The following is a 21,451-nucleotide window of genomic DNA, read 5'->3' as shown; positions in this document are numbered from 1 at the left end:
ATGGCTCGACAAACAGAATTTGACCGGATCGAAAATGAGCACGTCACTTCGAATCCGACTAGGATACTTATTAATGTTCGGTGACTTAAGCACTCACGCTCTCACGCTCTCACGCACTCACGCCCTCACGCACTCACTCACGCACTCACTCACGCACTCACTCACGCACTCACTCACCCAATCGCTAGAGCCACAAGGCAAGACAACGACTCGTACGCAGTACAAACGGTGCATGGGTTGTAACTCACCACGGCGACTCTACCTACCTTGTCTACGCTATGTACGTCCCTGCTTCAGGTTTGTAGCTACTAGGTCCTTTCCCATTTAGCTCTCAAACTCTACTGCTCCGGTGAGAGCGCCGCTCAGCAGTGAATAGGTAGATCTCATACGGGAGGCCGGAGTACCGAGTACCGAGTACGTTCGTAGTGTAAAATAGACACCCTGAGTAAGGTTCTTAACATTATGACCCAGACGCTCTCAAAAGATGGTGAATATGTCTTTATTTCCCAAGAAACAAAGAGAGAAACAATCAAAACAAAACAGAATAGACCTGCCTTGAGATAGGTCCTCTTGAGATGTAATACGATGGTTTGAGACTGTTTCTAATTTTTTGCATTCTTTCTAATTTCTCTTCAATCCTGCTCTAGCTGTACATCCCCAACACATCAATCTATATCAGTGATAGCAAATATCTAAACCTGTGTCTCCATGAATCTCATCTATAATCTTGCAACACCGCCATTGGAAGTCTAAACTATGCACAAACAGGTCTAGAACAAATAGTCACACATCAACCCCATGCAGCGCTGATGCTCGAACCCAAAGGGAAACATTTCCCGGTACGGAGGACGTGGATATACTCCTCACTATCGGTCGTCTCCACCCGATGCCCAGGTCTCGGCTCCCGTCTTGCCTGCTTGAGACGTAGGCGTCGAAGCTTGTGACGCTCAACTCCTTTCCGTTCCGTGACTCGACGATCCCAGCTTGTAGCCACGTAATGTAGTCGAGGGTACTCCGTACAATCCGACATTCAATCGACTCTGTAGATCTCAAACGATCATCACATTTTAAGCATCGTCAATGCTAGGCTTGAACTTGATACGATCCTCGGCCTTGCTCTCAAACGGCACGCCGAGCTCAAACAACTTCATGACAACGTTTGAGAAGTCGTCGAAGAAGGCCTGGCCGTCCTTGGCGTACTTCTCGACGTACTTCTTAAACACCTTGTCCTGGACCAGGGCCATGTCGGTAGGCAGCATCATGAGGCTCTTGGTGGTCTTGTCCTCATACTGCTTGGGGCCGTTCCATTTGCGCCATCCCCACTTCTCCTCCAACAGGAGCTTGTAGTAGTCGTTGGTCAGAACAGTGGGGGCAAAGGTCCAGGGCCCTTCGAAACCCGAGCGGTCGGTGTGGCAGCGGCCCAGAGCGTGGGCGCCGGACAGCGCGACCATCTCCTGGTCATTGAAGCCCATGCGGCCAAAGATGGCCCGGATGTGGTTCTGGTCCTTGGAAGCGTCCGGCAGGCGGCCATCGGGGGTGCAGAAGGCGACGTCACGATCCTGTCGGCCTGGTCGCCACGGGATGATGGGGCCCTGCATCTCCTGCACGGCGCAGACGCCCGCCAGAGTCCACAGGTCAGAGTACGAGATCCAGGGGAACTGCTGCTTGATGGGCTCGAGGAAATCTCGTGCGGCCTTGAGGCCGGCGTTGGCGCCGTGGTCAGACTCGGGTGCGAACCTCATTGTGGCGCCGTTGCTGCCGCCTGTGCCCGTGGCGGCGTCGTAGGTGCCTGACGCGTGCCACGCGAGACGCAGTAGCACTGGGCCGTACGACCCATCATCGTAGTCGTCCTTCTCCCACAGCTCCTTGGCGATGGCATTGTAGACCTTTTGGTAATCTTCAGTGGTCGGCTTGAACAGCCCCGCCGTCTCACCTGCGCTGCCCTTGGTCAGGTGAAATTCTCCTCCTTGTGTGCTGTAGAAGTAGAGGCCACCAGCGAGAGCTGCGGCTGCCACGGCCCCAATGACCAGGCCGCTGCCAGAGGAGGACTTCGCTGGTTCAGGACCCGACGAGTAGTGGCGGCGAGAGGACTTTTGGAAGAACTGCCTCGCGGCATTCGAGTTGGTTCCGCGAGGAGATGGGCGTGCGGCGAGGCGCAGGGACGAAGTGGCGCTGGCGGTTGCCGTGCTTCGGGGAACGGCCCTGGTGAGGGAACGAGCTGCTGCTGCGGTCGCCATGTTTGAAGTGAAAATGAAAGGTTCAACCCTGGATAAATGGACAAACAATAGAACAGAAGAGAAGGGAGGTGTGCTGATATACGGAGTAGAGCTTGAGATGAGACGAGGAAAAAGTGAGATGATCCACGGGCTTTGAAATGTTATATTGGATCTCGGGGACAACGACAGCAAAGGGGGGTCCTTCGCAGAAAGGTGCTGAACAATATGGAACAATCAAGAATACGTGAACAGCGACTGGTCGGGAAGGGGGCCCACGGAGAAAAGTAGCTTCGCCGGACAACGAGCAGACGGGGTCAAGGCCCGCGTCGCATTCTCCAATCTAGAAGAGACTCGTCCTTGTGCGAGCGATAGTGATGGCGCCTTGTGGACTGCAACTTGTGCAATTGATGGCAAGGCTCCCGCCGCGTCGTCTGGAAATTTTTCGTCAAAAGGTATCAGACCATCAGGTGTTTTGACGTTATCAGAGCGCCGCTTAGCGGCTCCATTTAACATTGCTTGATTCTCTATCGAGCCAATCGTCTACCCGATTTCTTTATCAGCCCGGCTTCTAGCAGCTGCTGATGTCTTGGCAGGAACAATGGTCAATGAAATTCCGCTGTTCTCCGATCTCGTGCCGACTGCCGGATACACCCGAAACACATTAGACTCGCTCTGAATTGCCCTTCACGGAAGTTATGAGCGACTGATATTTTCCGAGCTACGGCGAGGACTAGCTACCTCGTACGAAATTACCGTATGAGGCTCCTGGGCGGTCTCACAACCCGTCAGCCCATGTCGGCCTCCGCCACAGCGCTGATTAAAGCCCGGGACCGGGAGAATCTCGTGTCAATTGCATTCGTGGGACTGCCGTACATAAAAGTCTGCCGTAGCACTTAGAGATACTGTGTTTCAACGATGAAATAGCCCTCACCATACCACGTCCAAGGTCCTCGTCACCCATAATCGCCGGATCCGAACGCCACGTCTGTTCATATCTTCGTTCTTAATCATTAGCATCATGCCATTCACAGTGTCGCTCTCACTCATCGCGCCTTGGTATCGCGTGGTGCTATGAACGGCCTCGAATGGTCCTGAAGGCGGTTCAAACCCTCATTTTCGAAGCGACCCTAACCGGTACGCGGAAAGAGCTCATCGAACACGTCTCTAGCCAGGCGAGAATTAATGACCACATTATTCTTCAGCTTTGGTCGTTTCCGAATGTCCTCATCCATTCTCGCTTTCCTCTGGTGAGCGGCATCTTTCTCCTGTTGCAATTTCGTGTCCGCCTTATCCAGTATCCTCTCGACTTCGTTGTCGGACGGCAGATTGATAGCCTCGGTCCAGTCGAGTTGATCTTGATGCTTGGTCCGCCAGTGTGCCAGGAGATCATCAGCCGCAATGCGGTATTTGACCTGTCGAGCGTTCTGATTGACGACGCCCTCTTTGACACAGATACCGCAGCGGAATTGTAGGCTGATTGTTGGATTGACTTCTTGAATAGCCGCCATGCTTGAGGAGAACAAATCCAGTGGCGGTTTGGTCCATAAAATGAGTTTCCAACGCTCCATAGCATAGGTCAAAGCAATTTTCATCTGACACTCGTCATTCAGCCGTGCACCATTGAGCACTTGTGCAGCGAAGCGAATGTTCCCAACGAAATCGGTCTTGGCGAATGAATTAGACGCCGGTGCGCGTCCTTGAAATGCCGAGATAGTTGGCGGTTTCTCAAGCTCAATGTAGGTCTCTGATGTTGATGGCTGCCACTTGTCAAGTTTCCAGGGTTCCCGGTGCACTGGAACCAGAGGCAGGCATTCGGGCCAGGGCAGTGAATACCAGGGGAAGCGATCAATAGATTTGGCCGCGTTGACTTCGTCAGGTGTTGGCCTCCAATCTGCTTGCTCACGGATAAAGGGTACTGCGAACCTCCAGAACTCAATCCCCTCACCAACCAGCATTGCGTGCGTATTGAGGATATGTTCGAACGCATCAGTAAACGACCATGTTTTGGTGAAGTCTCTTCGGCGGCATCCTCGGCAACGGAGCTGGGAAAACACCATCGAGCCTCGTTGTGATGTGGGATCAATCTTGGCCTCGATGACATCTTCGACAATCATGCGAGCATCGTCCAGGCTGAGCTGGTAAGGTCCTCTGGTTCCGTCATAATTGAGTCCAATGGGCCGGTGTTCAAGCTGCTGGTACGCGACGTAGACATTATGTAGAGTTAGAAGCAGGAGATCCTCATCGGCAATTCCAGAGTCCAGGCACCGCTGCAGTTCCTTCTGGGCCAAACGAAGAACAAAGCTCTGCTCTGGTTGGAAGTAGCAAGGGACCCTCTTCCGTACTTGGCGATGGCGTTTCAAGTCCATCCACAATCTCAATGTGTCGCGAGAAGGCCCATCTACGTCCTCGTAGCTCAAAGGAGCGTCGTCCATCATTTCTTTGTATTCGAGAACCTGCTCGGCTTGCTGTCTGTATGGAAGAATTTGTGACTGTAGCCTCGCCCACGACCTCTCTGTTGGAGGTGACTGGATCTTAAGGAAATTACGGAATGCAGCCATATTCCATAGAACATCGTGCTCAATAGGCGGATTCAATGCAGCAGCACGTTCTTCGAAAAAGTCGCCGCGAATTTGATAGTAATCTGGTTTGTCCTGGGATTGCGTTGCATTCCACTTCTCAAGTTCGGCTGCTTCCTTCATGAATGCCATGACTTTTTCATAAGTTCTCTCTAGCCATTCTTTGACCACGGTGTTTGTAGGATTCGTTTGCCGTAGAGCGAGGTACTCGGTTTCGAGCTTCGTATAGGCGGATTCAAGAAACACATACTGGCGCCAGACGTCTTGGGTCCACATGTTTCTAGACACATCAACGACGCGCGGGCCACCATAACGTCGACTAATAACGACATTAGCAAAGCAACAAATACTCGTTAGAATGACAATTACCCGTCAGTTCTAGCTTGCGGAAGCAGGTCCGATAGCAAGCTTCCCCAAAGAGGCGAGGGGTCCGCTGGCTGGTTCGGGTCCGGGTTGATGAAGTGCCGACGATGCTCGAGGAGATCTTCGACCTGTCAAAGTTAGCGAGAAAACCGCGACAGAGATATGATGCGCACCCTGATGGTTTTTTGCTTGAAACAATCGGCGCAGAGGCGCAGCTGAAAGACCCATGCGACTCTCACGGTCTGATCGCGTGGGCAATTGGGATTTTGACATCCACGACCAACAAGGAGATAGACATATTGCTGCTCGGTCAAGCCCGTTGGGCACTCGGGAATATCTTTTCCAAAGTGGTCTAGTCTGCTCTTTCTCCAAATCGTGCTGTGTTTATTGAGGCGAGTGTTGAAGTCTTTGCTGATCAACTTGGCCTCGAGAAGTTGTTTGGGCTCGCAGTAACCGAGAATGAGATGCCAAACGTCACCATTCACTTGGTCTGATATCTTAAGGGGCCGACTCGGTCTGAGAACGGTTGTTGTTCTCTTTTTCGTGGAGCGAGCAACGGCTCGCTTCTGTTCACATTTGCGTTTCTTGCTTGGTGGGATCACCTCAGCATTTAAGATATCTGCTGGAGTCTGGTGGACGAAAAGGGGGGCATCTGACGACTGCGGTGGTGGTTCAGAGGGATTAATGTTGGGAGGCTGTGGACTCGCCGTTTTAGTGGAAGGAATTGGGGTGTGAATCATACGTCTTCCACTAAAGCTGATGGTTTTCTCAAAGTTGGCTCTGGGTTGTGCAGCATGAGAAGGTGGAGTTTGAATATCTCGCTGCGAGTAGCCGCCAACCTTGAAGGACGGTCTTGGATTGCTTCGAGGTTTGGTTGGAGTCTTTGTGGCATCGCTCCGCAACGGAGACTGTGGTTCGGCCATGAAGAGCAGTGGTCTAAGAGAATGGAGAGTGTAACCAAACGTCACAAAAGATGGCAGGTTTCGGTCGGGAGTTTGGTAGGGGTCGGAATGAGCAGCCTCGTAGGTTCTGCCGATAATGTGGTAGGGGAGAAGTGTTGAAACGAGAATGATGTCTCCGCCCCTCGCCGAACGATGGCAAAGTGAGAAGAAGCGAGAAAAGAAAGACCGGAGTATATGGTATTGATCAACCCACCAGAGACAACAGAAACGTCTGGCAATGAGTCCTGAGAATCAAGTAGAGTCCATCAGCGAAAGATGTGTTTGAAAGAGTGACAAGGCGCGGTCTGTGAGAATCGGACTGGTTCATCCTCCATGGCCCTTCCAAGTGTAAGTTAATGTTGAAATGTCGACCTGATGATGTCGTCGATGATGTCGCGCGATTATATGGTATAGTAGAATCCTAAGAACCTAGGTGAGAATGTTGGGTTGACAAAGGACTGAGGTCGCGCTCATGGTGTCGACGACATAATCAAGATGTTGCGACGTCAAGGTAACTAGTTAGTTAACAACGCACAACGCACAGGTCCCTAACTTCCTTACCTCTAGGCAGCTGACTAGTAAGTCAGTTAGTGAGCCTTTAGGTCCTCATGGTTCCGCTAAGGCGCCTAAGCTGACTAGGGGAGCCTAACTAGTGAGCCTAGTGAGCCGGGACCGCTGTGCACGCCCGTGACCGCCTGAGTCTCCCAGCTCAACCCATTTCCTTAGGTCTGTACGGATACAGATTCAACAATTCATGCCTACCAAGTGCCTAAGTAAAGGGTCTCAAATAGCCTGACTCAGCGAACTGCGGCCGTGGCTGTCTGACACTCAGCATAGTAAGTTAGCACACTATAATAGAACCTCTAGGCCAGGCAGGACTTCCACAAAAATCTACGTACCAGGAACTCTTACCAACACCCTTCCACAGCCACCATCCTCAACAGCACCCAACCCATACTATGTCCCTATTGACCTTCTGGACTATCATCTAAGGGCCATATACATGCCAAATATGTACTAGGCCGGTGCCTCCTCAACGCTTGCTGAACGCACACCGACGATCGTCATGACAAGCAACACCGTGTAACACAATCCCTGGTGAGCCAGTTTGGCCATGAGCAGCACTTCATCTACAATGCAGAATGGGTCCATGCAAGGACGGCGATAGTCTTCAGTTTGCACTCCGTTCTCCTGCCTCCAAGCACCTCTCAATCACGTTTCAGGTCATCCAGAGGTGCTTCGGGACTGTTCTCGGCCGGTCCAAATCCTACAGCGGGCAGAATACCCTTTTGGACCCCATATCGTCCCTCTGGGTTCGGAGGGACCGCATCAGATTCCCGTACATCGTACTGCACATACTCCATCAACATCGGTAGAATGTGCGACTCCTCCGGTTGCTGTGGGCATGAAATGGCGGGACCTTGATTGTCTGAACCAACCCGACCAGGCCAAGTCCGCCTCCCGCCGGCCGGTGCGGCTCTCATTCCACCTTCCACTGTCTGTACTCGTACATACATCAGGTCCTTTCCAAGCCTTACGATGGCACTGAATGCACTAATGCACCATACAAGCCTGGATAAGCTGTCTTGGGGGAGTTTGCGGGGGTGATCGCCACCGTACCACACTGGTTCTGGTATAAGCATCGCCTCTGAAAGGGCTGATGAATGGATCGAGCTTGTTTTCTCCCTCCACCCTGGTCCAGATTGCCATGTTCGGCCAGTGAAAATCTTGCCGACTTCACCTGATGTTGCATTCGACCTCGCATGGCTCGCCTACTGTCATCTTCTCCATCTGGAGAACCACCACAAGGGTCTGTACTGTATTCATCGTCCCTCCAGTCATTGATCAAATGTTTCCACTTGCCTCGGTCAAAAGTCCTACGCAAAGTCCGTGCTTTTGCCCCGACTTCGCGGCACGGCAGAGCTTTTGTGAGCAAACTCAACTGCCCTAAAAGAAGGCCCGCTTCCCACCTTTCAATTTTCATCAAAACAATAACACAACCACTGTGGTTCTTGTGCTTCAGCTTAGCTTTCCTGGCATTGCCGTTGTGATCGACACAAGAACGCCCCTGCCAAGGTTGGCGCACTGTTTACCGGGTGCTTAGGTGAACCCATATCCAATATCCAATATGCGCTTCTCCATCGACGGCTCAGGTGAGTCTTCTTTGCACGACGTTCTTGTGTTATGACGACGGCTCACCCATGATCCTCAGATGAGAAGGCCAATGAGTACGATGTCGCCAGTGGACCGGGTAACACCCAGGCGCATTACGATCCCGACTTAGCTCATCCTGCTGCGGCATACATTGATAACCAAGCCGCTACTCTGCCTGCTGGTGTTTCAGAGAGGAAGCTCCTCACCAAGATCGATCTCCGCGTCATCCCTGTGCTTTCGGTTCTCTATCTTCTCGCTTTCCTCGACCGCACCAATGTCGCCAACGCCGCCATTTTCGGTCTTCAGAAGGATCTCGGTCTATCGGCCACACAGTATTCAACGGCCTTGACAGTCTTCTTCCCACCATATATTGTTTTCGAAGTGCCCAGTAACATATTACTCAAGCGCTTCAAACCTCATGTCTGGCTCTCAGGGTGTATGTTTATGTTTGGGCTGGTGACCGTTTGTCAGGGGCTGGTACAGGGATATGGAGGCCTGCTCACCACTAGATTTTTCTTGGGACTTTTCGAAGCTGGAATGTTTCCAGGTAGGTTGTCCTCAGTCTCTCTCGCAAACAATAAACGGCCCTGATGGTGGCTGAAATAGGATCTTTCTATTTGATCGGCATGTGGTATAAACGCCACGAAGCTCAGAAGAGATACACCTTTTTCTTTGCCAGCACCACCCTCGCTGGCGCATTCGGAGGCCTGTTGGCATCGGCAATAGGCAAGATGAATGGCATGAGAGGCTACCTGGGCTGGAGATGGGTCTTCATCCTCGAAGGTGTTCTGACATGCGTGGTAGCATTCGGCTGCTTCTTCCTCATTCCAGACTTCCCAGAAGACGCCAAATGGTTAACCGAACAGGAGCGAATGTACGTCAAGGCACGACTCCAAGCTGACCAAGGAAAATCGGCCATTGAACGACGCATCACCTTCAAGGACGTTGTGAATTGCTTCAAGGACTACAAGTTCATCCTGGGCTGGCTGATGTATTTTGGCCTCATTGTACCAGGTAGGATTCTCGAGGCTCTGTTGACGGGAAACACTGTTACTAACTAATGTCCTCCTCAAGCATACGGCTATGCATATTTCGCGCCGACGATTATCAAGACCTACGGCTACAGCCCAATCCAAACACAACTTCACTCGGTCCCACCTTGGGCTGCCGCTTTCGGCTTCAGTATGCTGGTTGCAGTCTTTTCGGATCGCCTTCGCCATCGCTTTCTATTTGCGCTTTTCCCAATCTGCATCTCCATAGCAGGTTTCGCCATCCTGATGAACGTCCATCATGATACCCATACAGAATACGCCGCACTCTTCTTGATCACTTCGGGGACGTACTCGGCCATGCCTATCATCGTGTGCTGGTTCACTATGAACTTGGGTGGCCATCATCGGAGGAGTGTTGGCTCTGCTTGGCAAATTGGTGCTGGGAATGTAAGTTGCTTATCACCAAGTCTCGTCTCTCTTTTCCTTAGCCGCCCTCTTTCATTTTGCTAATTGCGCGGGCGCAAAATTCACAGATCGGCGGCATCATCGCAAGTTATAGCTTTGCAGCCAAGGACGCCAAAACCTTCTTCCACAAGGGCTACAGCATTTGTATCTCGTTCATCTGCCTGAGCGCTGTCAGCTGCATATTGTACTTTATCGCCTGCTTCTCACAGAATAAAAGCCGCGCAAAGACCCACGACGTCGGATTGACCGAATATGAAAAGACGGAGTTGGGCGACATGTCTCCAGACTATCGATACATGCTTTGAAAGGAGATTCAATTTGACGAAGCGATGCACCGAGGATGATCTGCAGAGGCTTTTGCGAATCGATACCCGTTCATTCGCCATAGACACCACACCAATCCACGAAGTCTTGATGAATGGGGGCTTTCGATGCTCTGTGGACTGCGAATCGTCTAACCGCGTCTGTTTTTTTAGCATTGTCGACGATCGGTACGGGGGGTAATATTAGCAACCAGTGAAGGGGAGGGAACAATAGCGATTGGTCATTCACGGAAAGAAGAGCGCAGTACATTTCAGATACAAGTACTTATATTATATGTATGAGATGAGATGTAAACTCGGGCAAAATATTCCGGATATGTCATATATACGGAGCAACCTACCTAGGTATCTAGTTCCCAGCCTAACTTACAAGTTCGTCCCTGTAAGGCCCTTTTGCGAATTGATATGGCGCCTGACTACTATTTCACTGCCTGCTCCCCGGTCAAATTAACTACCCAGGTACAAAGTTACGAGTTTGACCATGGCCACCGCTCCACCGGGGCAGGCGATGCTACCAAGTCATATCTATCTACATGAGATACCGCTCGCACTTGGGAAGAGATTCACAGTCTTGGCGATGGCGACGGTGATACACGGTGCCAGTAAAAAATGAAGGCACGGGGAAGCGTTTTGGATCGCAAAGAAAATGATCCACAGTCAGTCTTACTTACTACCTGGGTCTCTGGGAGTTCGTCCGGAGTAGATGTAGAAATCTCAAGCATTACAACAGTATATCATCCCTCTGTTGGTGCGACCATGAAATTCCGACCATGGCTTGCAGTGTAACGTGTTGACGAGGCCACACATCCCGGCTACAACATATCAATCTGCCGCAGTGGTTCCTGCACCGTCGAATCGAGATACACAGCCCCGCCAGTGGTATACTCTCTTCGAAGAGGTGAGGGTCAAGTAAGATATCATCAGAGGGAGTGGCTGGCGGTTACGGGCTGGGAGAGTGGCGGCGTTTCTTGATGTTGTCAGAATGACGGAGGGTGATTTGGAGATTTGCCTTGACAGGATTGCGAAGGAGGGTCTGTCTGGTCTCCAGCCTCGCGTTGCCCTTCGGAGAGGCACGGCCTCGAAATGAGCCCTGCATACGCAGACTCATAGTGTCTAACTGGGCAGGTCTTGAATGGATGTCCGTGACTCCCTTGTTGAAGCTACCAATCGAGTGGTCAGCAGCGGCTCTTGCTAAACCGCCAGGAGTCCTAGGCGGCTCTATGTTGGAGTGTGTGAGATCCCGAGTTGCACCGGTTCTTAAGGGATTCCCTGTCACACGTGTCGTGATAGCACTCACAAGCGCCATGGCTTTGAGACTCTCAGAGATCTGGCAGGCACCTGCAGGCTCGTTCTGCAGCAAGAAACCTCTTTTCTTGTCATGTGTACTGGTCAACGGGGGTCGTTCTGGCTGAGGCCACCGCGCGATTCGGTCCGGTTGGGCAGCACGATCTTTGAGCACGTCCTCAAACTCTGTCTCCCAAAACCGCCTTTGGCCATTCCCGTACTGACATACTTGGATGTTTTGGTGAATCGAAGCGTGATGATCATACTCATATCATTGCACGATGTCCCTCCGTCACTGAGCTTGACCCTGATATCTGAGAAGGTGAACACATTCTTTGCCCTTGTAGCCAGTTGAGCATGCTATATCTCCAGGCCGTGCAGGACATGCAGATGCCAACATGACTGGAAGCCGTCGTTGAACAACAATATCGATGCCGTTACAGCCCGTGGGTGAGAGCCGTCCGGAGATATGCCAGTCCCATCTTCCTGAGGATCACGTATCGAATATACGGCCGTGCAGCCCACTCACCACGGGACGAGATTGCTGCGGCGGTTTCGCCATTGTCAGTAGCGGGCACAGTTTGGCTTGCCATTCTTGATTGCAAAATCATCAAACTTGATTCTGATTATTATTATTCAGTCGGGAAGAGGTCAGACATAGTCAGAAATATGGATGATTTACTTTTGAATCAGAACACTTCAATGTTGTAGGTTGGGCCTAAAGACGAGTGAGTGCCAAGGGGTAACGCCGCGAGACACAGTAGTAACACTTGGAACATGGGTAACTCATAGCACTCACATTAAAAGGTGGACATATTTAATAACATTCTATGCGTGCATGCCATGCTTGAACGCTCAACGCCCAAAAAGCAGGCACACTCAATTACCTACCCATACACCTTGGGTAGTTGGGTGTACCTAAAAGGGCAGCTTTCTTTCTTTCCCTACAGAGTATTACTCCATAGCATTCATTCATTGTCTGGATTCAACATATCATAACATAAAGCGTCACCTCTTCCTAGGACTACCGGTAGCATCACTACCAGCACCGTCAAAATCCTCGTCTTCTTCCTCGATCAAAGCCGGCGTCCGTCTCTCATTTCTCCGTTTAGGTCTCCGCCGCCTCGCACTGGAGATGTTACTTGCGCTATCATCCGGTGCAATCTCACTCATCCCCTCCCATTCACCCAACCCGTCGTCGGTCTCGGCGTCCCATCTACCTGTACCGCCACCGCTGTCGCTCAGATTCGCTGGTGTGTCCATACGGACTTCAATTCCAGAACCTCCCAAGGCGCCGCGTCGCCTTTGCTGTGCTGCAGCAAGCCCGGCCGAGCGTTCGCGCAGTGCGCGTCGAACACATTCTGCTTTATTGTGCAAGGCTTCAAACGCGTCCTCGAGCGCCTCCATGCCTGCATAGATGTCACGCTCGATTTCCGCCAGCGTCGCGAGTTCAGTCTCTTCATCGAATGCGATAGGTGCCCCGTATTGCGCTGTGCCCGCCGGATATGGCTGCGTGTAACTTCCTTGCCGGGAACGGTAGCCGTTCGTCCCGCCAGAGCCATTCGCCGTACCTGTGTAACCAGGGGTGGCGCCTCTTGTCGGGGGCAGATGCGGCGTGGGACCACGGGAAGAAGGACCTGAGTCGTGCAATGGAGGTGGGGCATCTTCAGCACCACTGCGAAGAAACCCGTCAAACCGTCCAGATACGAGAATCTCCCACTCATCATTAGAGATTGCGGCGAGCGTAGCCAAGGCATTGTGTAGAGTTGGATTATTCAACATGAACAAGGCCGTCTCCGAGTCTCGTGGTACGGCGTGTAAACGGTACAGACGCTGGATTGCTTGGGACGCAATGGCGATATGTGCAGGTCTGATCTTTGGCACTGGCGCGGGAGTAGGCGTGGGCGGCGGAGGCTTCATTGAGCCATTTGACGTTTGAAGTTCTGGAGTTGGTATTCTCCTGGGTGCTTCGATGGGTCGATCAACAATGCCCAGAAGGTCTTTAAAAACCGGTCGTTGTTCAGCAGGCAGATGTGTGAGAATAGCAAAAGTGAGAGTCTCTTCATCGACTTCTTCGGGTGGGGAGCTTGGGTTGTCGGTCTGTCGAGTCAGCCATTTGTCCACACTCTGCTTGGTCTTGCGTGATTGCCGGATATAGTGCTCGCGGTATTCTTCAGGAACATCAATATCCAGCTTTTGCATAGGTACGTGAAATTCGAGAGAGATGCCCAGACCGATAGGCGATTGCGTAAATGCGAACGGAGGCCAAGCAGGCAAATCCCTCCGTCCTGACACCAGCTCGAGTACTTCACCCCAACTGACGCCTCTGACATCCTCGGAATGATCGTACTCGCACATAGGACATTGACAAGCCTCCGATGAGATGTCACGTGAAAAGACGGCTTCCAATCTGTCGAGTAAGCGTCGTGCAACTGATCGATATCCAGTCGCGACAGCAAGAGATCCGTTCATGGACATGACTTTGTCAAAATCATCAAGCAGCGCTGTGTATGGCTCGAACAGATTTGCAATGACGATAGGAGCTTGTCCCGGAGATTGTGCTTGCTGGATCGCCATTGGTTTCCCTGCCAGCAAGAGGTTTTTAGGCACTGCATGATGCAATCCGCCATGTTGGAGTAGGTAGTCAACTTTTGGAATAGCAACAGGTGCTGGTGGAGGCGGCGGAGGGGGGGGACCAGGCGTGGCAGACACTCCTCCTGGTGTCTCTGACAGTAACGACGGCTCTCTCTCCATAAAAACTTCCAAGGGTGTAACTCCTCGTGACTGTGGGTGTATCGAGCCTGGTGTTTGTGCATGTGCATATACAGTGGCCGGGGGCACCTTTGATCCAGGCCGTTGAATTGTAGGTTGTTCCGGTGCGATGGATGTGGCATCGGAGCTGGTGTTCGCTACGGACTCGGTCGCTGTCGTGGTTGGTGTAGACGGAGACTCCGTTCTCGTCGGCTGGCTGACTGACCTTTGGGGAACGTTGTTACGGAGTGGTGTGGACGGTTTGTGAGTTTTCTCAATCGCATCCCGATGCTTCCTCGTGGGCGAACTATCAGTGCCCAACTCTGATGTACTTCGCAGATGACCATTCGATCTCGACGACTGCGGTCGGAGGCGGATCTTGATCTTTGCGTCTTTCCCTCCATTCGAAGATCTCTCCTCCTCCGGAATCGTCTGGACCGAGACTGGTTTGCCAGCACTCGATTTCCATCTTCCCGAGCCAGCATTTTTATCCGTCAAAGGTGGGCTAGGAGGTGCGTCAGGACTCTGTTTCGTCGTTGACAGTTTGTCTTTGGAAGCATTCAGGTCTGTGGAAGGAGGGGTGAGTATGTTCAGGACTGGTCGGGCAGCACTCCCTACAGCCTCACGACTGTGCTCCTTCGAAAAGGATGGGTAGGGCAGGCTAGATTTTGATTCGGACTTGAGGGGTGTCTCTTCCACTATGCCAGGCATGGAGGGCCGCCGTTTATCGTCAACAGGAGAGAGCGATGTTCTTGAAGAGGTCTTTTCCTTGGTTGCGATTTTTCGATGGGATCTGTGCCTGTCCTTGTCTCTGTCTCGATCTTTGTCTCTCCGATCTCGATCTTTTTCGAGTTTTGAATATTCCTTCTTTTCCCGCCGCCTCTCCGGGCTGTCATCTCGAATCCTTGAAGGCATGATGGGAGGGAAGTTGCATGATGCGACCTGCTGCGGCCGTGATCAAGGCGCTTATAGCGTGGATATCATTTGTATCTGGGGAGGTGTGGAGAGATTGCGATTGTCATACGGCGCTTAGGCGTGTAGGAGCCGAAAGTCGTCACGGCGCCAGATCGAGAAAACCAGCACCGGGTATTGAGTCTCAGGAAAGGTAGAAATGGAGAGTTGTGCAAGTCAAGGTGGACCGACCGAGTTATTATCGAAAGACCCGTGTCACGTCCTAGTTCGCATGATGTCTAGGTCCTCCTTACTTGTTGGCAAGTCTTCTTAGTAGCGGCGCAGGCGATGGGTAAAGTTGGTGGCTGGGCAATGAGGCTGGCAGGGGTTTATGTCATTGGTTCAGTTTGCTGGCGTTTGCTACCCGGCGATGGGGTGCCTGCGATCAATGGTTCGACTCACAAGCGAGGGCTCGGAGTGCAGATGAAGAATGAATAAGTAATACTGTCAGCGTGTAGAGATAGGTAGGTATTGGTGGTCTCTTTTACAGGAAATCGCAAACTATCTCAGACTCCCGTGTTTGATGTCCCGGGCGCACCTAAGTGCCCGTGCCTCTGCCTCCTCTCCCCGCACCAGTTGAACATTGGCGCTCGAACCGCCCGGACTGCGCCTAAAGTACCTACCTGAGGCGACCTCTAATAGGTACAATAGTACTAACTAACTAGCACTAGGCTTGCCGCATCCCACGCCACCAAAGGCCCGGCCCTCCCACCTGCCATCGGCACATCGCAACACAATACTAACTGAACTATAAACCTCATCTCTCATGGTGCCACGTCAATCCCCATCCATCGTCAGTCTCTCCACCATCTCCTGAACACTACATATTCATCACCAATGCCGCACCGCCAAACAATACTGCAGCGCCAACGGCTCCAGTCTTCATTGGCACGGCCGCAACACCGGTGCTGCTACTGGAAGCGGCAGCTGTAGCACCTGGAGCTGACTCGGTCGCGACGGTACTGGTAGGAGTTGAAACTCCAGAGGTGTACGGGACATCAGTCGCAGAGCTGGCGCCGCTGAACGCAGGCGAGCCTGACTCGTGATCGTCTGGTTCTGACGTGGTCGTCGCATTCTCCGGATTGAGAACGTTGTCAATGACGTGAACCACACCGTTCGCAACCAAAATATCTGCAATGACAACCTTGGCACTGTTGACAAAGATATCTTCGTCGTCGACGGTAATGGTTACATTGGTTCCTTGGGCAGTCATCAATGAAGTTCCGTTTTCAAGTCCAGTGCTGTACCCGACCACACCCTCAACGACATGATATTGGAGGATGGATGTCAATTGCTCCGTGGTCAGATTCGACAGGGCAGACCCAATCGCTCGGAAAGCGGCGTTGTTGGGCACAAAGCAAGTGACATCCGTCATTTGATCGACCGCCTCGGCCAAACTGGCGTTGGTGAGAGCACCGACCGCAGCGGTGAGATTGAGTTGAACGGCAGTCTCGGATATGTTCTGTGGGATGATAAGGACGCTATCGATAACATGGACAACACCGCCGGTGAAGTTCAGGGATGTGCCTGTGAGGTTGGCTCTGGACAACAGGCCCGAGACGATATATTCTTCGTCGTCATCGTCGTATAGGCCCACCACTTGGCCGCCAGTGACATTCGTGTATTGAGTAGGTTGCAGCAGCGTTGGGGCGAAGCTGACGTTGTCGAAGGCATTGTATGTACCGTTCAAGACATGGTAACTGAAGACGGCTTGGATCAACGCGGTGTCGTTCTGCGCCAGCGCAGCTCCGGCCGACGAATTGAGGAACTCTGCGAAGGCCTGGTTGTTGGGTGCCAGCAGAGTGATGTTCTGCAGACCTGAAAGAGTCTGTGTGAAGTCAGGGAAGAGTCCCAGGTAGGTGGTGAGGTTCGACAGCTCAGTCGCGTTCTGGAGCACCGAGGTCAACTGCTGCGAAACAGCAGTGCCAGCCAGCGCAGCAAGAGCTACTGATGTAAACAACATGATTACAACGAGGAATTTTCAAGACGATACTATCAGATGGCAAGGCAGCAGAAGGTAAGGCTTGGAGGAGAAGCAAAGAAAAAGGGAAACGTGGGAGTCTGTCCGGTTTCAGGGCATATTTGAATGGATCTTGCTGAACCATCATGGACACCAGTCACCCCTCGCAACTAGACTTTGCTACCGGAGGATTTCGTGGTTCGATGCATTCGATGAGCAGACTGTATAGCTGGTGGAATGCTATCCCCAGAGACGGCAGCTTGGCTGGAGGCAATTCAGGGTACATCTTGATGCTGTGAAGATGTTCATTGGCCTCTTACCAGGCTTGACAGCCATGTTGCTGATCGATGACGACCAAGATGTCGTGGAGAAGACGCGCCGACTGGATGCCACGCTTGTTCGGTCGTGGATTTGATGCCACCAAGGCTGCCATCCAGGGACGGGAAGTCTTCTTCCTCCACGAGAACGGGCAGTCGAATGCGTCTGCCCAGAGACACTTGCCGGATGGCCAAGGGGATGTGCAGGCTGTGCGCTGAGTTTTGCCCCGATAGTCACCACCGCGAATGGCAAGCGACGGGAAGCCGGCACACCATGTCAATCGCCATTGATGCAAGCATTCCCCGCAATATCAGCCCTTTGCTGGGGCAAAGGATGCGCACTACCGCATCACTGGCGGGTGAGATTGAACATTGTTCTCGTAGCCTTGACGGACTAGACGCATGATGAGAATCGATGTCTCGAAACGCCTACTGTTCATACTTTACATAAACTGAAGAAAAGACCAAGGAGATGGGACAGGAGAAGACAGACCGTAAGAGGAAGACTCCTTCTCCAGTCTTTCTTCCTCCTCACAAACCGAGAATTTTATGTGCCAAGTATCGTGATGATGTGATGATATCATGCATTTCGTAAGCTGAAGAAGTTTCTACATATGTCAACGCGTCGTTAACTTGGCACCCCTTGTTTGTATACGCGATGCCGGTCTACATGTGCGCCCACCACTACGAGTACGAGGTTGCAAGTATTGATCGGAATCGACAATAATGCCCGAGTTGCCCACCACAATCTAGAAGTCTTACGGCAGAAGACACCATCAACCTCGACATCCAGGGATGACTCTTCTAATCGTACGCCTTCAATGACCATCCTGGCCAGGCCACGCGCCGAGTCCGCCACCACCCAGCTCAAAGGCCCTTGCGGCCTTTAGTACTCCAAGATCATCCCAACTCTTACCAACTACCTGCATTCCAACAGGGAGCCAGCCATTCCCATTCCGTGCCTTGGCCCATCCACAAGGAACGTTCAGTGCAGGGTGGCCCGAGGTATTGAAAGGGGCTGTGTTGTTGGTCGCGCCGACAGCGAGCTTGATTTTATCCATCACCGAACTCCCACCCTGCGCCTCCGGACGAAGATCAGGGTGTGGCGGCGCAACCGAAGGCGTTGTAGGCGTGATGAGCACATCGTAGTCTTCCAGAGCCTTGTCGTATGCTGCTCGAAGCTCGAAAACGTGTCGATGTGCCTTGGCTTGTGCGCTGGTCCCAAACTTGCCCTTCAGGAATGTCTCACAAAACAGTATATTGACGACAGCAGGATTAGAAGCTGTCAACAGCTCAAACATTTCCTGGTCCGGAGGCCACTTAAGCGATAGGTGCGGCATGTTGTGGTTGAGCACGTCTGGTGTACGGCCACCTACGGCCAGGCTTGCCATATACGTCCTCGTGGCTGCTGTCCAGATGGCAGGGCCCAGCAAGTGCATGGGAACCGATACTTCCTCTACTGTGGCGCCACATGCACCAAAATGTTTTACTGCCGCCTCTTTCACAACCTGCGCCACCTCTGGCTGAGTTCCTAATGAAGTGAGTGACTCGGTGATGATGCCAACCTTGAGTCCTTTGCCAGGGTTCTCTGCTTTCTTTAATTCACTGACATAATCCACGACGTTCTGCCGCAGTGGAGATTCAGGCGACATTCGAGGATCAAGTCCATCATACCCAGCGACGACTGTCAACAACGTTCCGATGTCTTCAAGTGTCCGGGCCATAGGTCCAGTATAGTCAATCATCGGATGCAAACCTGCAATGCCAGTATATGGCACAAGTCCATGTGTGGGCTTCAGACCATATATGCCACAATATGCAGATGGAAGTCGTATGCTGCCCGCCTGGTCTCCGCCCATGCACAAGTCGACATCATCACCAGCATCGTCAAGACCCGGAACCCCAGCAGCTCGCGCTTTGCCAAGTGCTACTAGACACGCACCTCCACTTGTACTTCCTCCGGTGTTGTGGTCGCGTAACCACGGATTATGAACGGGACCATTTGCTGAGGTGTAAGACATGGGCGTCAGAGAATAGTTTTCACATGTTGACGTGCCAACGATGGTCGCTCCAGCTTCCAATAGACGCCTTGTGATTGTGGCGTCGATGGTTGCCAAAGGGTATTTGCCGTCTTTCGAGACGAGTTGGGGAAAGGTTCCACACGTGTGAGGCAGTCCTCCTATTGACATGTTATCCTTCATCACGATTCGTCGCCCCTGCAATATATCTGAGATAGGTTGCTCTGCAACGAGCTGTGCCTGGTGACTCCACGCATTGTGGCTGTTCTTTTGAGATTTCCAGAATTGCCTCCCGCCAGTTGTAGGAACAGGTGCTAACCGTGGGTCGACATAGTCTGGCAGATTATTCACGCTATCAGCGGTCATGTCTGCTGACTGCAGAACGAGGAGGTAGGCTTCTTCATCGGTCTTTGATGTGATTTGAATGTTGTTTTGCGCGGCCACATCGTGGAGTACATCGAGGGTGACGCTCGACCTAGAAGAGTCAGTACAATGTCGAGAAGAGCCTGGATATACATACTGATAGCCGTCTGCTAATGCAACGATAGACATCTTGAGGCACTTTCTCTCAGACTTGAGTTTCTCGGGGCAAAGATGCTGTCCTAGCCCAAAGTCCCAGGAGATATTTGCGATCTGCGAGCGCAGAAGTCCGCTCAATAGCAAATAGTGTTCTCCACAGCCTCTTCCTTGGTCAAAGAAGAGCCGAGAGGTGAAGAGAAACCCCGTAATGTGCATCCGCAGTATATGCGAAGCAGGCAAAGGGTTGAGCTTAGTCCTTGTGCGTTTTGCATAGCAGACCCTGTATAAGAAGGAATCTCGCATGGCTGCTCCTTCAGGTCATGATTAGGTCTGAACCTGGGCTGGTACATCCTCCAGCCAATTCCACTCAACGTTCACTCTTCCCAAGTCCACATCGGCCAATATGGCGAAGGTGTCGACTGTGACATCGAGATCTGTAGGCTGACAACCGACGCATCGATCAACCACAGTCAGGTCGACGCTCTTGTTGTCTCTCCTCGCTCTTATCTTTTTCCCGCACAGGGGGTTCTGGTTTGGATCACTCCCTGTACTCACGGCATCAAAGACACTATGGGATATGGCGACGATCTTGTCGCTGTCCTTGGAGGTGACGCCGCATGCACCTAGACCCGGTCCATAATAGGTCAGGTCACCGGTGTACGGGCCACCATGTCCCGAAGGCAAAGGGAGATTCTGAGAGTGCTTGCGGGTCGAAAGACCTGCGGCAAGACCAATGATCAGAACGAGGACAGCAAGGGCTGTAGCAATGATGATGATTTTGGCTCGTCGGCTTAGATTCTTCCATCTTTGAAGGAGGGCGACTTTGCCAGCCCGGAGCTGAGTTTGATGGATCGCTGGCGCAGGCGCAGGCGCAGGCGGAGGTATGGGTTTGCGATGAACAGTCGCTGACCTGGCAGCTTTCAATGCTTCTCCATTCTCTTCATCCATTGAATCGTGTCTTGCGTAAGGTTTCTTCTGGTCGCCGGGGGTGGTCTTCGAACGGTGCGGGTAGAGGCTGCAATGCGATGTCAGTGTAAGCCCAGATGGCAGACAAGTAGATGTTACAATGGCCAGAGGTCTCTATATGCTCTCTGAAAGGCATTTCAACAAGATCGCGTTCCTTGAAAAAGAGGGATTGATCTCGCTTCGAGGAGGATGCCGATGTGATTGGTCATGTTCCTGGATCTACCCCGGATTCTTGGAATGAGAGGTCAGATCCTGGCTCTGAATCCCAGTCCTCGTAGCCAGCATCATTGTCAGCGTTTGTTTCAAGGCGCCAAATGTTCGTTACACGCAAGATGTGTCGTTGGCATGCTCGAGAGCATTGACCGAGAAGGTCAAGGTCCATCGATAGAGTGAGAACTGGGGTAATAGAGGCGTAAATAGTAAATACCGAGCGCGATCTACACGCGGTCCAAGCCAAGTAAAGTCGTGAACGCCCCTGCCCAGCATTGTTCGAGTATCTTCAGATGCATGTGAAACGTCGGAAACGGTGATTTTTGGTAACATGAGATTAACTGTATGCCTGAATCGTCGCTCGTACCAAACTGGTCTCTTGGTGTCGACTCTCAGCAACTCGAGGGATCCGGCTATGAATTCGGCCGCCATTGTTGATCTTGGT

The 21,451-nt window shown here is 52.1% G+C and overlaps 7 protein-coding genes across 7 annotated transcripts; 1 reads left to right on the top strand and 6 right to left on the bottom strand.

Annotated features, from left to right (window-relative positions):
* Positions 1 to 1,067: 1,067 nt before the first annotated feature.
* On the bottom strand, positions 1,068 to 2,237 carry PV08_09672 (uncharacterized protein; the record flags this gene model as incomplete). Its single annotated transcript, XM_016383988.1, has 1 exon — positions 1,068 to 2,237. The coding sequence occupies one exon, from the start codon at positions 2,235 to 2,237 to the stop codon at positions 1,068 to 1,070; it is 1,170 nt and encodes a 389-aa protein (XP_016232611.1).
* A 1,106-nt stretch (positions 2,238 to 3,343) lies between these two features.
* PV08_09671 (uncharacterized protein) lies at positions 3,344 to 6,078 on the bottom strand (the record flags this gene model as incomplete). Its single annotated transcript, XM_016383987.1, has 3 exons — positions 3,344 to 5,111; positions 5,162 to 5,283; positions 5,329 to 6,078. The coding sequence occupies 3 exons, from the start codon at positions 6,076 to 6,078 to the stop codon at positions 3,344 to 3,346; spliced, it is 2,640 nt and encodes an 879-aa protein (XP_016232610.1).
* Positions 6,079 to 8,224: 2,146 nt separating this feature from the next.
* On the top strand, positions 8,225 to 10,012 carry PV08_09670 (uncharacterized protein; the record flags this gene model as incomplete). Its single annotated transcript, XM_016383986.1, has 5 exons — positions 8,225 to 8,249; positions 8,309 to 8,797; positions 8,857 to 9,264; positions 9,325 to 9,689; positions 9,776 to 10,012. The coding sequence occupies 5 exons, from the start codon at positions 8,225 to 8,227 to the stop codon at positions 10,010 to 10,012; spliced, it is 1,524 nt and encodes a 507-aa protein (XP_016232609.1).
* A 2,310-nt stretch (positions 10,013 to 12,322) lies between these two features.
* Positions 12,323 to 14,980, bottom strand: PV08_09669 (uncharacterized protein; the record flags this gene model as incomplete). Its single annotated transcript, XM_016383985.1, has 1 exon — positions 12,323 to 14,980. One exon carries the CDS (start codon positions 14,978 to 14,980, stop codon positions 12,323 to 12,325), a length of 2,658 nt encoding a protein of 885 aa, XP_016232608.1.
* Positions 14,981 to 15,836: 856 nt separating this feature from the next.
* PV08_09668 (uncharacterized protein) lies at positions 15,837 to 16,979 on the bottom strand (the record flags this gene model as incomplete). The annotated part of the gene is made up of 1 exon (XM_016383984.1): positions 15,837 to 16,979. One exon carries the CDS (start codon positions 16,977 to 16,979, stop codon positions 15,837 to 15,839), a length of 1,143 nt encoding a protein of 380 aa, XP_016232607.1.
* Positions 16,980 to 18,111: 1,132 nt separating this feature from the next.
* On the bottom strand, positions 18,112 to 19,863 carry PV08_09667 (uncharacterized protein; the record flags this gene model as incomplete). Its single annotated transcript, XM_016383983.1, has 2 exons — positions 18,112 to 19,786; positions 19,832 to 19,863. 2 exons carry the CDS (start codon positions 19,861 to 19,863, stop codon positions 18,112 to 18,114), a joined length of 1,707 nt encoding a protein of 568 aa, XP_016232606.1.
* Positions 19,864 to 20,154: 291 nt separating this feature from the next.
* Positions 20,155 to 20,778, bottom strand: PV08_09666 (uncharacterized protein; the record flags this gene model as incomplete). The annotated part of the gene is made up of 1 exon (XM_016383982.1): positions 20,155 to 20,778. One exon carries the CDS (start codon positions 20,776 to 20,778, stop codon positions 20,155 to 20,157), a length of 624 nt encoding a protein of 207 aa, XP_016232605.1.
* Between the last annotated feature and the right edge of the window lie 673 nt (positions 20,779 to 21,451).

This window comes from Exophiala spinifera (genome assembly GCF_000836115.1).
Source record: "Exophiala spinifera strain CBS 89968 unplaced genomic scaffold supercont1.7, whole genome shotgun sequence".
In the NCBI taxonomy this organism is placed as follows: domain Eukaryota; kingdom Fungi; phylum Ascomycota; class Eurotiomycetes; order Chaetothyriales; family Herpotrichiellaceae; genus Exophiala; species Exophiala spinifera.
This window is presented reverse-complemented; position numbering and strand designations above follow the sequence as displayed.